The sequence below is a fragment of the Macaca thibetana genome, chromosome 12 (genome assembly GCF_024542745.1).
Source record: "Macaca thibetana thibetana isolate TM-01 chromosome 12, ASM2454274v1, whole genome shotgun sequence".
Lineage (NCBI taxonomy): Eukaryota > Metazoa > Chordata > Mammalia > Primates > Cercopithecidae > Macaca > Macaca thibetana.
In genome coordinates, this window is record NC_065589.1 from 65,390,904 (window position 1) to 65,408,369 (window position 17,466).

General features: G+C 35.7%; 2 protein-coding genes across 3 annotated transcripts in view; one reads left to right on the top strand and one right to left on the bottom strand.

The window, feature by feature from the left end:
* Positions 1-17,466, top strand: part of NFE2L2 (NFE2 like bZIP transcription factor 2) — a 598,880-nt gene that overhangs the window by 301,965 nt on the left and 279,449 nt on the right. The window lies entirely within an intron of this gene.
* The window catches only part of AGPS (alkylglycerone phosphate synthase), a 160,067-nt gene that overhangs the window by 18,798 nt on the left and 123,803 nt on the right, over positions 1-17,466 (bottom strand). For both annotated transcript variants that reach the window (XM_050750550.1, XM_050750551.1), the window contains exons 17-19: positions 12,999-13,088; positions 5,177-5,276; positions 2,741-2,798 (exon numbers count right to left, since the gene is read on the bottom strand). In XM_050750550.1, coding sequence (XP_050606507.1) covers positions 2,741-2,798; positions 5,177-5,276; positions 12,999-13,088 — 248 coding nt within the window. The remainder of the gene's footprint in view (positions 1-2,740; positions 2,799-5,176; positions 5,277-12,998; positions 13,089-17,466) is intronic.

Consider the following 17,466-nt stretch of genomic DNA (forward strand, 5'->3'; position numbering starts at 1 on the left):
ATTAAGCATACTTTGTATCAAAAAATATGACAAGCACTTTGGGAGGCCGAGACGGGCGGATCATCTGAGGTCAGGAGTACGAGATCAGCCTGGCCAACATGGTAAAATCCCGTCTCTACTGAAAATACAAGAATTCTTGTATTTTTACATGGTGGTACATGCCTGTAATCCCAGCTACTAGGGAGGCTGAGGCATGAGAATCACTTGAATCCGGGAGGTAGTAGTTGCAGTGAGCCGAGATGGCACCACTGCACTCCAGCCTGGGCAATAAAGTGAGACTCGGTATCAAAAAAAAAAAAAAAAAAAAAAGAGAAGAAGCTATTTACATTATTTGCTTTGTGATCAATAATTGAATAAACATGATCTTATAAATTAACATTTTCTAACTATTTGTTAATTAACTTTTATTTCTGTGAATTGATTACTATAATGGAGTATTACCATAGCTCTCACAAATGAAATCCAGGTTTCAAATAGATTTGCACTAGAGTTGTTTAATTCTATTATTTTAAATTTGTGCATATTTCCTTTTTTCTGTAATGACAGCTTTATGAATACATTATTTCAAGTATGTTTGCGCAGACTCTGTTAGAGCCTACCAAGAAGCTCTCAGTGTCTGGGGTATATCTGAATAAGTAAAATCAGCAGTTCTGTGAAATTACACTTTCTGCATCTTAAAAACAGACACTATTATTGGAGGCACCTGAATTTCCTCATAGACTCTAAAGAAGCAGAGTCACTGGCCGAGGAAAAAACTGTTGGTTTGGTTTTCCTCTATAATGCATGCAGTCATTTGGTCATTTCCAACTTCTAGAGAATTTCTGACACTGTATAAAGATTGGGTAAACTGAGAACATCATCTCACAATTAAGGAAACAGCTCATCTAACAAACAACTACCTAAAGACAATTAAGCCTCTAGTTCCTTGTTATATATATGATTCAGCTGCTCTCACGCTCTTGCAGAATCACTTCTCCCCCATCATTTACCATTATAAACACAGAAACCACATTTCTTCATTTTAAAAGAGAAAAGTACACTGTTGGCTGCTGACACATACCAAAGGGCAAATTTGTTGGCTACGGTGGGAAAATTTTAATTTTTCTTCAAACAAGTAATTATGCTAAATCATTTCGCTTCCTCTCTCCCATGTAATCAATTTAGACAAAGAACAAATGAATAATTCATGATATATTTATATATATTTTAAAGTTCCTTGCATATTAATACAGTGTCATTTTGAAACAGAATAAAAACTATTTAAAATAATGTATATAGCTTTCTGAAAAATTTAAAGGAAGATGCTAAAACCTAAGTATCTTTAAGTAACTCCTCATTCACATTTCCAAAATAAGGTTTGGACTTTTAGAGTAATTGGAAGCTTTTAATTCCACTTAAGAGGTTTCTCATATTCATTTCCCTCCCTTTTCCATTTTTGTTATGCTAGCATTCATGAGAACCATCATCAAATGAAAGGATAATAAATAGAAAAAGGAGAGAAGAGCATATTATCTTCAATGCTATTGGCTAAGTTAAAAATTTATTTGTGGGGGTTAAGAGAAAAGTATAGCAAAAGATTAAACTGACACAATGATGTTGGGAGCTATTTTATTCATCAACATGAGCAATCTTTTCCAGACCTGGCTGTAAGAATATTATATGGACACACACCTTCCACAGTCCACTCCTTTTCCAACAGAATTCTTTCATTCATTCTGCATCAATCTATGGAGGGCTGACTGGGGCTAAGCACTCTTCTAGGTGCTACCACATAGCAACAAACAAATAAAAAATTCCTGTCCTCATGGATTCTCACTTTTCAGTAGGAAGAGAAAATTTTAAAAAGTACAAATATATAGCATATTAGATAATAATAAGTGCTATGAATGAAAATTAAACAGGGGAAAAAAAGGATATAAGGAGTCAAGAGCAGTTGAATTTTTAAATTAGGTGGTTATTCTCATTGTGTTTCCTAAAAGCTATTTAAAAATCTACACATTTCTCTTTTCCTAGGCATCAAATTATATTGAGGGATATATTAAGAACAAATTTCTATTCTATAGAACAAGTGGATAACCTCAAAAATTACCATTTTAATAACTGAATAGCCATTGTTTAAGTTTTAAAGGGTCGCCTCATTATTTTCATAAGCATGCTAGTAACAAAGATAGACATATTGGTAATAATTTTTGTTGGTGACGTGATAAATTCTGACAACACTTGATACTTACCAAAATGACCACCAAGTAATAACAAGACAGCATTAAAACCTTGAAAAAAGATTTTTCTCATATCCTGTCTTGATTAATTTGCTGAGCTTTGGGCGGGCAGAACAAACAGCTCTTCAATATATTGTAAAACTGATGACCAGCTACATTCCAATAGTGGCTGAAAAACATTTATGTAGGTTTTCTTCCCCATCATCCTTTAAAAACGTTTGCCCTAATGGTCAAGTACCTCCCAGGCAAGCTGAGCTATTCTCTGATTACATGAGGTCCCTGAGACCTCAGAAGGTTGGCTGGGATCCATTTCTATGCAGGCTTGTTAAAGTAAGCTTCTCGTGGCTACTACTGCAACCTAACTACCTACCTCAGTAAACAACTATTTCAAAGACATAGAAACTTTAAAGAAATCTCAAGTACTCTCATATTATTCATATCATGTCTCTCCCTAGCATTTTACTGAACTGAATATTTTTTAAAGTAAGAATATTAGAAATTCTACTCCCAAAAAAGAATACCTCCATGGTGATGTGACAGGCTCCCTCCATTAGCAAGGATTTCTTCTCTAGCAGCTGCCTGTATTTGGAAACAACACAACAAATTGTTGCTACTTAGATTTCATTTTGCAGTGAAAGAAAAAGACCCCAATCCCAAAGGCGGCACATTTCCTGGGTTAAATAATAAACTAGAAGCCTAACTTTCCTCTCTTTTGGTCAAATGTGTTTAAAAAGCAATTAAATAAGTAGCCTAGCTTTGTAAGATTTTTTCTAGTGAATAGTCACAATCTCTATAAAGATCATTTTGAGATTCTAGGAAAAAAAGACAAAATGACCATTCAGCACACTAAGTTGTTAATAATACTAATAAATGCAAAGTTGTAAATGTACAGTCAGGTTCTACTTAGTAATGAACATCTCATTATACCAACAAAGTGACTAACATTTACTGACCGCCTCCTATAAGTGTACCAGAAAAGTTCCAAGTAATTCGCCTGCAGTATCTCATTTATTTTCAGTATAGCTTTATGAAATAACTACAATTACTCCCATTTCGCAGATAAAATAAGGCTTAGATAGGTTAAATTATTTGCTTAATATCATATAGTGGGCATCAGAATTATAATAAAGCTATTAGAGTCTTTATTAAACCTATTAGAAATCAACCACAAATGCCTTTATGGAGAACACTTCTTAGGTCAATGACTTGGGATAAATTACTTGTCAGTCTTATGGATACCTAAGAGTGAAAAGAAAAACCTCGTTTTATCCTAATATGTAACATCCTAACCAAGCTCTTTATAGAGCACACAGGTAAGAAAAGATAAACACTTGTAACAAAATATAGAATGACTAAAGAGCAGTGTAAAAAAGGATGACAGAAACCAGAATTGCCTTCAGTTCCTAATGATTCGTGAATATATAAATGGCTACGAGGTAAAATATCTGTAGTACCTTGGGCCTCTCAGAATTACTCAGGTGTGTATGTATAAACCATCAGGAATTAGGCAGGGTAGGAGAGGGCCCAGGTGGGACAGACGGACCACATCCCACTGCAAAGTAATCGATAAGAACCCTCGGCTGGGTGTGGTGGCTCATGCCTGTAATCCCAGCACTTTGGGAGGCCAAGGTGGGTGGATCACTTGAGGTCAGGAGTTTGAGACCAGCCTGGCCAACATGGTGAAACCCCATCTCTACTAAAAATACAAAAAATTAGCCCGGCATGGTGGTGCATGCATGCCTGTAAGTAATCCCAGCTACTCAGGAGGCTGAGACAGGAGAATCGCTTAAATCCGGGAGGCAGAGGTTGCAGTGAGCCGAGATCATGCCACTGCACTCCAGCCTGGGCAACAGAGTGAGACTTCATCTCCAAAAAACCCTCATTACTGAGGGTTTTCCGAATGAATCCTACATATGACATCTCCTGCTCTAAGAATTTATATCCTCCAACAAATTACTTTAAATAAAGCAATAGCTACTTGAGATCAGTAGCACTTAGAGATCAGCAGTTTGGACTGAGAAAGTAGGAACAATTTCACTCTGTGGTACTGTACAGAAGGGACATTTGGGTAGCCAGAGGGCAAACACTGAAGCAGTGAAAGGCTCAAGTGACAAAAAAGTACTCAGACTTTTGGGAATGATTAATATTATTCTGATTGGGGTGATGGTTTCACAGATGTATACATATGTCAAAACTGTACACACTGTATACAGCTTACTGTATTTGAATTGTACTTCAAAAATGCTGCTAAAAAAAAAAAGGAGGCATAGGAGGAAGCCAACCAAACCTTTTCTATACTTTCAGTCTAAAAGTGTGCTACTGAAATTTGCTTTAGCAGGTGTGTAATGCAGTTAAAACAGTAGGACACCTGAGTTTTTAAGAAACCTCAGCTTCCTACAGGATCCTCCACACTCTAGTCTGTTTAACTCTAGGCATACTCATAATGAGAAATATTGGCTGTAAAGAGAAAGCTTTATAAAAATAAACAGTTTGACACTCTTTAAGAAAGTAATAGAAACTGCTAGCTAATGAACCCAAAGCACCCACTTACAGCTGTAGCATATAAAAAAATTACAAATCTAGAATGACATTACAACAACACAGACCAAAGGCATTGCTGACTTCAACAACCACCACCATGTGGAAATGAGTGCACTGTGAAAGTGATCTAGGATTCCTATATAGTCATATGAATTCCTAATTGTTATTTAATTTAATCAGCTATCATGTATTGTAACAACCAAAGAATCACAGACTAGGTGTACAGTACATTAATTTTAGACTCACAATTCAGTACACAAGTCAGGGAAACAAATATGCTTTTCATTTCTAAGGGTTAACAGCTAAGCAAACCATGTGTGATTAAAGAGACTCAAATTAAAACTCATAAATTGACAGTAAAATTTATTGAAATTAATCAATAGCTGTAAAAGCTATATGCAGGTATGCAAAATTACCTCAGTTTGTTCAAACACGGTCAGTGGGTCACTAATTCCCCTGTAGTTAAAGGCAAAATAGAAGTAGATACATGCACCTGCATCGTAAGTCTGCGTCACCCTAAAAAACAAACAAAATCCCCAAAGGGGCTTTAAGTTAAGTCAAATCAGATTTAACATCTAGAAACTTAAAGGCAAGACGACCCAAATGATTAGTTTAAGACATAATCTCAGTTTCTTCCCAGCCTCCTACTCCATGGAAGGAATACACATTGGCTTGCTTTAGAGTTGTCTGCCAAAACAAGTGAACTGAGGATGCAGTGCAAAACAAGAATTTTACCCTCATTGAAGTACCAATTTAGTCAATATTATAGGTACACATTCAATCTTTCTCATGTCTGTCCCATGTTACTAAAGCTTCTATTGGGAAATAACCCAAAAACTTTTACACATTGTATCAGCATTTTATGATGAAGTGCCATTTTCACTGATTTTATTATGTTACCTAGAAGTAATGAGAACTATCAGCAGCATGTGTGAAAACCATATATATAGTCAGGTAAGTATGAGTATTCATTGTTTTAAATTGCATAATCAAAATAACATTTAACAAAATTACTTAAAAACATACATATCCTGACAATAAAAGTAACACTAACTTTTTCTCTTTCTGCTATTTAACAAATTTTATGCACAATTAAGTTCTTTATGTGACTGGTATAAGACAAAATTTGAGGCACTTCCATACTACAAATAGCACAACTCCATTACTTTTCAGAGTGCGTTTTCCTGCCAAAGGACCACACAATGAGGTCCATATGTGCAAGTGAAAACTATATTTTGTACTGCCACAGTAAACAGATATGATGTAAAACATCTGCCCCTTGAAAAAGGCAAAATTAGACTCAAAACAAGAAACTTGGTTCCTTTCACTGGCTCCATCACTGCTGAGGATAGAATATGAAATGCATAGAATACATATGGACATGCAAACACTGACTAAAATCAATTTTCATTCTTTTAAAAATCTATATTGATAAAGTATGGGCAAATGATAATCTCTTCAAAGTACATTAAGTCCTCTTGTCAGAGGCGTGTGAACCAGAGCAACTGCATCTTAAACAGGAGCTGGGTAAAATGAGGCTGAAACCTACCTACTGGGCTGCATTCCGAGACGGTTAAGCCATTCTAAGTCACAGGATGAGATAGGAAGTCAGCACAAGATACAGGTCATAAAGACTTTGCTGATAAAACAGGTTGCAGTAAAGAAGCCAGTTAAATCCCACCAAAACCAAGATAGCCAGGAAAGTGACCTCTGGTCATCCTCACTGCTATACCTACACTCCCACCAGTGGCATGTCAGTTTACAAATGCCATGGCAACATCAGGAAGTTACCCTGTATGGTCTAAAAAGGGGAGGCATCACCCCTTGTTTAGCATATCATCAAGAAACAACCATAAAAATGGGCAATCAGCAGCCCTCAGTGCTGCTCTGTCTATGGAGTAGCCATTCTTTTATTCCTTTACTTTCTTAATAAACTTGTTTTCACTTTGCACTGTGGACTTGCCCTGAATTCTTTCTTGTACGAGATCCAAGAACCTTCTCTTGAGGTGTGGTTCATCCTGGGACCCCTTTCCTGTCACACTCTGGCAACAATACTATGAACTCATCATTTGTTTGGATTCTTCTGGCTCAACAGACTTAAAAGATTCTGGGTAGAAAAAAAGCACATCACTGCAGTTGAGACCAAAACAAGGACACTGTTCAGTTCTGGCTATAACTTTAAAAATAAATGACAACAGAATAAATATCATTAATATTTTTTTCTACATAGATAATTTAAATGCACTAGAAGAAACTCTTCTAAGCTCTATATAGCCAAAATATGACATAGTCCAATTCATAGAGAATGACAAACAAGATTGAAGAACGCTGAGAGAACATAAAGACAGACACCATCAATTAGCTTATGCAGCTTAAAAATCAGTCTATACAAAGAATAAGAAAATTGGGATAGGTCAGATTGGGAAAAGTGTTCTACAAAGGCATACCTAAATGCAGACTGACAAAAAACCATAAGATTGTTCTAGGTAAAACAAAAGGCAATAATTACTAAGGTATAGGAGAAATCAACCAGGAGATAACAAATGAGAGTTAAAAAAAGCTAGACATCCATGAGTAGAAGAACCAGATGGATAAAAAGATTAAGGGAACAAAGCAGGAAAAATGAGCTGAAAATAATCACAACTCTGACATCATTGGGAATAAGAAAAACCAAAGAACTTGAGGAAGAAACCAAGCTCAAAGGAGCAATGGCTGCCACTGCTGTGAAAGCTTGAGGAGACGTACCTTCACTCAGCACCAACTCTACAGAACACAGATCCTCTGTGGCACACAGACCTGCTTTTCTCTCTCCCTAGGCCTCATATCTTCTCACATGCTACTCACCTTGCCTCAATCACTGATTCTTCCTAAGTATGTGTGCCCATTTTCTTCCTCTTCAAAAACCTACTTTCCCAAGTCAAAAGGACACAGAAGCCAACTTAAAAACACTCCCAATAGCCACACTGGGAAAATCTGAGCAACAAAGTGAATAATGATAATAATGGCTGCATTCCAGAGAATAAAATGTCTATGAGTCCCTACTGATAGACTGATATATAGACAGATAGATAGTGGCAAGGGGTGGGGGGCGGGCAGAAAAGGAGAGGAGAGGAAAGCTCTTCTTTACAGTGAATTGCAGTTGATAAATGTAAAATGAATGATTAAAATAGAAAATCACCATTTGCAAGTATCACAGTAATAACTGTTGTAATCAAGAATCAACAGTGGGATATTGATGTGATTAGGAGATGCTATAAGAAACAGGCTACTTGCATAGTCTCAAAGTTTCTCCCCATAAGGTTTATTTTTTTTTAATTTTTTTATTTTTTTGACACATAATTTCACTTTTGTTGCCCAGGCTGGAGTGTAGTGGCACAATCTTGGCTCACTGTAACCTCCACCTCCTGGGTTCAAGTGATTCTCCTGCCTCAGACTCCCGAATTGCTGGGATTACAGGCACCTGCCACCATGCCCACCTAATTTTTTTGTATTTTTAGTAGAGACAGGGTTTCATCATGTTAGCCAGGCTGGTCTCTAACTCCTGACCTCAAGTGATCCACCCACCTCAGCTTCCCAAAGTGCTGGTATTACAGGCGTGAGCTGTGCCCAGCCATAAGATGTTTTTTAAATACAATGGGAAAAAACAGTAATTGTAGAGTGGAGAAACCTGGCAGGTACCACCCTAACCAAGTAGTCTAAGTTAATGTCACCAATAATGAGACTTAACAATATCATGTTTCTTCTGATATGATCTACCATGAAGAGCACTTCACTGTCACTTCTGTAGTAATCTTGCCAAAATGTGTAACTTAAATTTGATCACAAGAAAACACCAGACAAACCCAAACTGAGAGATGTTTTACAAGATAACTGGCCAGTATTCTTCAAATGTATGAAGGTTATGAAAGATAAAGATATCAGTGGGACAAATGATAAAGAAAGGTTTGTGAGTTAGGTAATCATATTGAAACAACACTAATTTTTTGGTTTTGATAATCATAGTAAAATTACATGAGATATTAGCACTTGAGGAAGATGAGTAAAAGGTTCACGGGAACTATTTGTACAATACTATTTTTTTTAAGTCTAGTTACACCTCCCCCAAAATTAGAAATTTAGAAGCAATGTAAATGTTTCTCCAATTGGCCCATCTCCATCAAGAGGGATTTTTTTTTTTTTAAAAATACGTATACTGCACTTAAAGTCAGTCTCTAAACAGACCAGAAGAAATGTGGTGATCAGTTAAGTTTTCCAAACTCCCTCAAAGTTAAAAGAAATAAGTATGAGATATAATTAAAAACTAAGAAATGGGAGAAATGTCCAAATACCAAATATGATCAGACTGAGTCCAATATAGCCTCTTCACTAAGTTTACAGTAATAATTAGTAAGCATTTGGAAAACAAATAGGATGATTGCACCAAATGCAGTGACACAGCCTTAAAATATTGTCTGTGACTCAATATTTATACATGTTGAATGTGTATATACAAAAGATATCAAGAATGTTAGATTATTAAATCATATATAAAATACATATCTGAGCTTTCAAAATGCAATTAGGAAAGCATTTAAAAGGGAGGTAAGGTAATCATAGTCAAATCTCCATATGCAATTTACAGAGGTTCCCACAAAGAATTTAATTTAACAGAAGGAGCAAATGTAGAGGAAATACTCTTTTTACTACACAATACAAATAGAATCTAATCTACAATTTTAATCGCCTTTTAGGCCAAATGTTAGGTGCCTCAGAACAGAAGAAATGAACTGTTTAACAATGCTACTGTCAATTTGCCAGCTGTGTTTCTCTTCTAGTGTTAATTCATCCTCATAAAAAAAGATCCTTTGAATATTTACATTTTAACTACCAGATACACAAAGTTTAAGAAACAACGGAGAACCATTTTAACTACAAGGGCACTATCATTAGGAATAACCTAATTCAAATAAAGTGTGAAGGATAAATGAATGAAACCAATTTGTAGAAATTAGTAAAATATATATCACTCATAAGGGAATCACTAACATTCATAAATAGATGTAACTAAACATTAATAGCGCATTATCATCTTTCAACATATCCAGGATCTATATATTACACAGTTCAGTTTTCAGTAGATGAACAGATTACTGAAGTCATAACAAAGCTTGATAGGCCTGATTGATTAGTATCTCAAACAAGTCCAAATAATGAAAAATACCTTTTGGAACACCTTAATTTGGGTCCATTTCAGAAAGTGACTTAGATCTAACACCTTTTACAACAGACCAACTCTATCATTTAAGACACTTAAACACTAACCTCTTCCAAAATCATCTGGACAAGTAATAGTGTGGTTGTCAAAGTCACTACAATATTCTTTAATTAAAAAAAATTTTTGGGCTCTATACTTTTTGGAGTACTTTATTTGTATTAGACTCAATGACTAGCAATTACTTCCCATACAACTTCTTCAGAAAAGTTTGGACTGGAATTTCTATTCCAATGTACAAAGTACATTTTAATGGACAAAAATGAAATAAATGAACTCAATAAATGTACCCTACACCTAAGTTATTTTTCTTAGGATCCTTGATTTTAAATAGATCCATAATTATTTTTAAATAACTTTGGAACAGCTTTGTAAAATGTTATTTCAACTTTGATTTTAGATATAGGGGGTCTATGTGCATGTTTGTTACCTAGGAATATTGCGTGATGCTGAGGTTTGGAGTATGGATCCTATCACCCAGGTAGCAAGCATAGCACCTGATAAAAAACTGGTTTAAAAAATACATCTCACATATTCAACATAGAATAATCTCCTTAGCCACTACTACGCAGGTCAAATCAAACTAAACTGAAATCAAATTCCAATTAAATGTTAGTTTAATCAAGTATGAGCCATAAGAACTACAAAAGTCTTATTTACCAAAGCCATTCAAGTAACTAGGCTTTGCATATTCTAACTGGTTTTATAAGATGGTCACAGAAACCAAACATATCAGCTTTTATAGGAAAACCATTCTTTTTTTTTTATTTTATTTTTATTATTGTACTTTAAGTTCTAGGGTACATGTGGATAACGTGCAGGTTTGTTACATATGTATACTTGTGCCATGTTGGCGTGCTGCACCCATCAACTCGTCAGCACCCATCAACTCGTCATTTACATCAGGTATAACTCCCAATGCAATCCCTCCCCCCTCCCTCCTCCCCATGATAGGCCCCGGTGTGTGATGTTCCCCTTCCCGAGTCCAAGTGATCTCATTGTTCAGTTCCCACCTATGAGTGAGAACATGCGGTGTTTGGTTTTCTGTTCTTGCGATAGTTTGCTAAACCATCATTCTCAGGAAAACCATTCTTAAAACACAGCTACTTAATAAAAATGACATATGGCCAATTCAGTCTAAATAAACTAATTCTACCGATCAACAATACAGAATGAATATTCTTAGGCCTTATGAATACATTCTGAAGAACCTAGATTTAAGTGTAATTACAGAATGTGCCCTAAGGCAGAATATTTTACTTCCTAATCATTTTCCATAGGTAGCGGTTTATCACAATAGTTTCATAATGTTACAGCAGGGGTGGGGTTCTTAAGAGATGTTGAACAGGAACTGGGGACAGAAGGAAGAAGGGGGAAGGGTAAAATCTATTAAGTTACCATTTGACAAAACAAAGGAATAAAAATTTCTCAACTACACAAGAATAGATTTGATTACCTAAAATGTTTCAAAATCTAATGGTAACAAATAGCTTTTGGATTATTATGTCTGATTTGTTTTCAGGATAACAATAAAAGCGAGCTGACTGTCTGCTAAAAGACTGGACTATCAAGAGAAAAATGAAGCATCAGTTTGAGTTGATAATACAAACATAAAAATTTTTTTCTTAGATTTTAAGGACTTTAAGATAAAAGGTGCATTGTTAAAGATACCCCAAAATTTAAAATAAACTAAAAGTAACATGACATTCTTACACCCACTATGTCAACAATAGCTTAATCCCATTGTAAGCTTTTTACTACACAGAACAAGACCTCTCTTTGCCCTTCCTTCAGATATCTCGAATGCCCAGCAAATAATCTCTAAAATCTACTTTTTCAGCTTTTATAATCTCTGATCCTATCCTCAGTGTACCTGTTTAAAATATGTTAATACACAGATGACTAGGTACTTTCTGCAAGGCTTGTTAAACCTGGACAGTCTCTCCCACACAGAAGCAGAAACGACTACTTTAAGGAGATCCAAACGACTACTTTAAGGAGATACGTTTGATTGAAATGAACATTTAAGGTGTAAGGAAGATGCTTTCCTCAGATCTCATGTTAGAATTTTACTTTCTTACCGTGCAGAAGCACAATTTAGCAAATTCTAAAGGGTATCTCTTCCCAATGGGAACAATAAGGAAAACTAAGAAACACAACACTAGTACTAGGAAAGTACAAGATAAGACAATGGAAAAGACAAAGAAAAGACAAAAACAAAAACACACACACACACAAAATTAGCAGTTTAAAGAATACAGAAATATTTCTAGTCTTGGAAAACAAATATATGCAAATTATCATGCTACAAGGAGCAAGAAAGCTTAATAATTGAATGCCTTAATGAGGACTTGTCATTGGAAAGGAAAGGCAAATATACAAATTTTCCTTACTAATACTAGCATGGATTATCTACCTCAAGCTTAATGTAATTATGTCACAACAATACTATAGCATTTATATAGCTCTTCAGAACCTAACAGTTTTTTCATATGCTTTTTCATTTCATTTTCACAACAGTCCCATCGAGAAATGGCATTACCACTATTTTACTGATAATATTAGAGTTTGAAGAGATTAAATTACCAGTAAACAACAAAACACTGCCTTCACTCTTCAGCGTCATGTTGAGTATGTATATAATTTATAATTTCTTGACTATATAATTTATAGTTTCAGTGAGTAGAGTAGTCCTCTTCTTTTTCCAGGAGTCCAGACACCTGGCTCTTCACTGCCATGCCATCCAGATGGCGGGGAATGCTTACTCACAGAAGGGTATCCTACTCCTAAAAGGCTCAGGACTGCTGTAAAATTCCAGTGGCACAATCCTCACAAGGTGGTAAGTGAATGTTAGGAAAGCTGGCCAAATGTAACAGACTGAAGCTTTTTCTCAGCTGGAAAATTATATTTCCCCCACTGATTAAAAAATAAAACAAAACATTTTTTTTTTCAGAATACGAAATATAAGAACAATTTTTAAAACTTACCTGCATGTAGAAAAAGGAGCAAACTGTACACCCTTCTCTTTGCATTCCCTTGTTATTCTTTCTTTTACATTTCTACAGAGATCTATCACTCTAAAAAAAGATGAATGAATACAATATTAAGTTTTCAAGTGAAAACTACACAAATGCTAATAAATATTGGTTAATCTGGCATCATTCAAGTCTGACATTTTCTTAGCTAAAGCTTTCTTAGTTGTTCTTTCAAGAATGGAAAAGAGCCCTGATCCCTCAACTTGAGCCCTCCATTCCTAACTTTAAAAAGAGGAAAGTTTTTTCTTTTTTTGACTTAAGGAAAACAGAAAGTCACAAGAACATACTCAAGTCTCCTGAATGCAGTTTCCTACACTTAGGAAAGCCTGACATCAAAATCAACTTAATTATAAGATTTTAAGAGCTTTAAAAAAAGCTATAAAGAAGATGTTAATGAAAATTCAATTCTAGGTTATATGAATACCAATCTTTACCCATGTCCAAGAAGTTTTCCTTAATTTAGAAATAACTCAGGCTGGGTACAGTGGCTCAGAACTGCTATCCCAGCACTTTGGGAAGCTGAGGCCGGAGGACTGCTTGAGCCCAGGAGTTTGAGACTGGCCTGGGCAACAGTGAGATCCTATCTCTACAAAATATTTAAAAATTACCCAGGCATGGTGGCACACACCTGTAGTCCCAGCTAGTCAGGAGGCTGAGGTGGGAGAATCACTGGAGCTCAGGAGGGCAGGACTACAGTGAGCCATGGTTGTGCCACTGCACTCCAGTCTGGGTAACAGAGTAAGACTCTGTCTCAAATAAAATAATAATAATAATAATAATTCAATTAATAATCATGATGTTACTAGCCTAGGCAATATAGTGAGACCTTGTCTCTACTAAAAATCAAAAAACTTAGTTGGGCAAGGTGGCACATGCCTGTAGTACCAGCTACTTGGGAGGCTGAGGCAGGAGGACTGCTTGAGCCTGGGAGGTTGAGGTTGCAGTGAGCCAACATCACACTACTGCACTCCAGCCTGGGCAACAGAGCAAGGCAGTCTTTCAAAGGAAATTATAATCATGATGTTATATCAAATGTTCGATAGTTTATTCTCAAACTGAAATCCAATTTGACACAGATCTATTGAAGACAAACTGCAAAAGATCTATTGAATACAAACTGTGTAAAGTATTAATGTGCTATGCTGGACTATTTGTTACTAAAAGTCCCATTTTATTCCCCAATAAATATCCTGGCCACATAATGACACTGATTCTGTGTCTTAAACCTTGATTTGTTTAGCATCATGAGACCTGAAATACCAGAAAAACTCAAAAGGTTGGCTTATCTCTAGTCTCACGACACAGACTTGACTGTACGAGAACCAATTTGATAAAAAAGTAGCATTTAAACAGATCATACTTTTTAAAATAAAGTTATCCATATTGCCAATAAGAACAAACAGTATATGATTAAAATATAAACACAAAAAGGGCTTTAGTGTCTTCTTAGCATGTCAAATTTTTTATTTTTATGAATATAGAATCTGCAAATTTTATAAATTCTAATTTTATAAAACAATGTTCTTAAGTTAAATTCTTTAATTTATGAGAGTTGCAGGTATACATGATTTATCAATGTTATCTATGTATCACTTATGCATAGAGGTATAGAATGGCAAGGATGCACGTTTGAAAAAATATCTCATAAAACATTTAGATGACCGATATTTAATATGTCTTTATTTTGAATATGTACCTTATAAATCTTTAAATATAAATAAAATCTATTAAGGTTTAACATTTATAAGAGTTAATGAATATTACAAAATTTATAAAAGTAGTAAGTTCTTTTTTTTTTGGAATAAGTTCTTTATGTTGGCTCTAGAAAATGAAATTTAAGTGCTACAGCTAAGTAGTCTAAAAAAAACTAAGAATACAATCATCTGCTGTAACAGTCCTTTGCAAGTTATGCCACTGTGTGAACTGCATTTCAGTTTAAATGCACTTAAATGTATCCAATCATCTCAAATACAACAGTAAACAGGAAAATATTAAGAGCTCCTTATATCTAAACCCTCATTGATAGATCAATAAAGAAAAGAAGATGGAGAAAGGACTGGACTGAACAGTTATAACCCGCAATGGGACACTTCCAGTAAATAATTTTTAGGGAAAGGTTTCTGAAAGTGTTCGCTCACAGAACTTGATCAAAGGCAAACACAGTCCACTTGGATCAACCCTTTTATAGGACAGAAACATAACAGCATACTTTCAAATTCTAACTTATTAGCAAATTTAACACTTGACCATTTCATCCCTGAAAAAAACTTCCCTGGGGCTTTTTTATATCATTGGAATAATATCTACATCCTCTAGATGTAGATATTATTATTATTATACCTATTATTATTATATCTACATCCTCTAGATATTATTATTCAATACACTTTGCTACTTTTTGTGGTTCAAGACCAGCCTAGGCAACAAATGAGACCTCATCTCTACAAACAAAACAAGTTAGCCAGGCACAGTGATGTGTACCTGGGATCCTAGCTAGCTAGGAGGCCAAGATGGGAGAATTGCTTGAGCCCAGGTAGTTAAGGCTGCAGTGAGCCGTGATAGTGTCACTGCACTCTGGCCTGGGTGACAGAGGGAGACCCCATCTCAAAAAAAACAAACAAACATTTTTTTAGAAATCTCCAACCCTTAAGATACCTATTTTCATAGACTGTAATCTCAAATTATTCCCAAGCTCATTCATAAGAATCTATGAAGAATATTCATTGAGAACCTAATAGGTGCGGCCATTGTGGTAGGGATGGGATGGAACACAACAGGATGGGACACTTAGGAATACACAAAAACTAGTATGACCAATAATCCCTTAAGTGGACTATATATGAAAAAGCCAATAATCTAATAATGTGTGAAAGTTAAAGACCCTGATCCCATGGGCTACTGCAAACATGGCCTCTAGCTAAAGGTTTGAAAGAAAAAGAAAATTGCTAAATGGTTGTCAACAAGTAAATTTTACATAAAAATGTAGTTGCCTTCTATTAATATTATTTATTAAAACTTCAGCTGAAGAAATTGTTTTAAAGGTAAACAAATGTGTAACTGCATAAAACAGAAATTATCAGTGTGTCAATTAAATAAATATGCAAGTATATATAAAGAATAAAGAGAAATAAAAAAAATTGCACACTATTAGCTTCCACAGTTGGAATAAAAAAACAAGATGTCAATCATCAGTACTAACTGATGACAAGGAAATTCATTAACTCTTAAGAGGTAGCATTGCGGCCGGGCGCGGTGGCTCAAGCCTGTAATCCCAGCACTTTGGGAGGCCGAGACGGGCGGATCACGAGGTCAGGAGATCGAGACCATCCTGGCTAAGCCGGTGAAACCCCGTCTCTACTAAAAAATACAAAAAACTAGCCGGGCGAGGTGGCGGGCGCCTGTAGTCCCAGCTACTCGGGAGGCTGAGCCAGGAGAATGGCGTAAACCCGGGAGGCGGAGCTTGCAGTGAGCTGAGATCCGGCCACTGCACGGCAGCCTGGGTGACAGAGCGAGACTCCGTCACAAAAAAAAAAAAAAAAAAAAAAAAAAAGAGGTAGCATTGCACTCCCTCACTGTCCCAGTACTATGGACTGAATGTTTGCGTCCCTCTCAAAATTCATATATTGAAATCCGAAGCCCAGTTAGATGGTATTAGAAGGTGAGGGCTTTGGGTGGTCATTAGGTTATGAGGGTGGAGCTGCATGAATGGGATTAGTGCTTTATAAAAAGATATGAGAGGGCTTGTTTTCTCTCTCTCTCTGCTTTTCTCCAGGTGAAGATATTAAGAAGATGGCCATCTATAAAACCAGGAAGAAGGCCTTCAACAAAACCCCAACCATGTTAACATCCTGATCTCAGACTCCAAACCTCCAGAACTGTAAGAAATAATTGTTTCTTGTCTAAGAACATTTAAGCTACCCAGTCTAAGGTGCTCTGTTTAGCAAGCCAAACTGGCTAAGATACCCAAGGAGAGGAATTAAACACTAAAATGGTCTTAGATGCATTAAAAGGCTTTCCCTCAACTTTTCAAGTCCCTTGTATAGTGTTGTATTTGCAGGGACGGGTTGTTTCGGGGTTTCTTTTGGTTTTTCCTGCCAGGTAGATAGAACTGACATAGAGAAAGGGCTGGAGAGAGATTCTGTTTGCGTAAACTAGTCCTGTGGAAAAAACCAAGCTCCATTAGAACGTCTGCCTTACTGGTTTCCCCAGGGAAGGAAAAATATGTTTCCACCCTTTTTTCCAAGTGTTTGTCTTTAGTTTTGATTTTGGAAAAATGTTAAGCATTTATTTTTAGTTAAAAATAAAAACGAATTTCATACTAAAAAAATTAATAAATTAATTTTTTAAAAAAGGTCTTTGAGACCACTATGAATAGCTGCCAAACTATTTCTACTACTCAAAGGCTAATTACTTGATACTT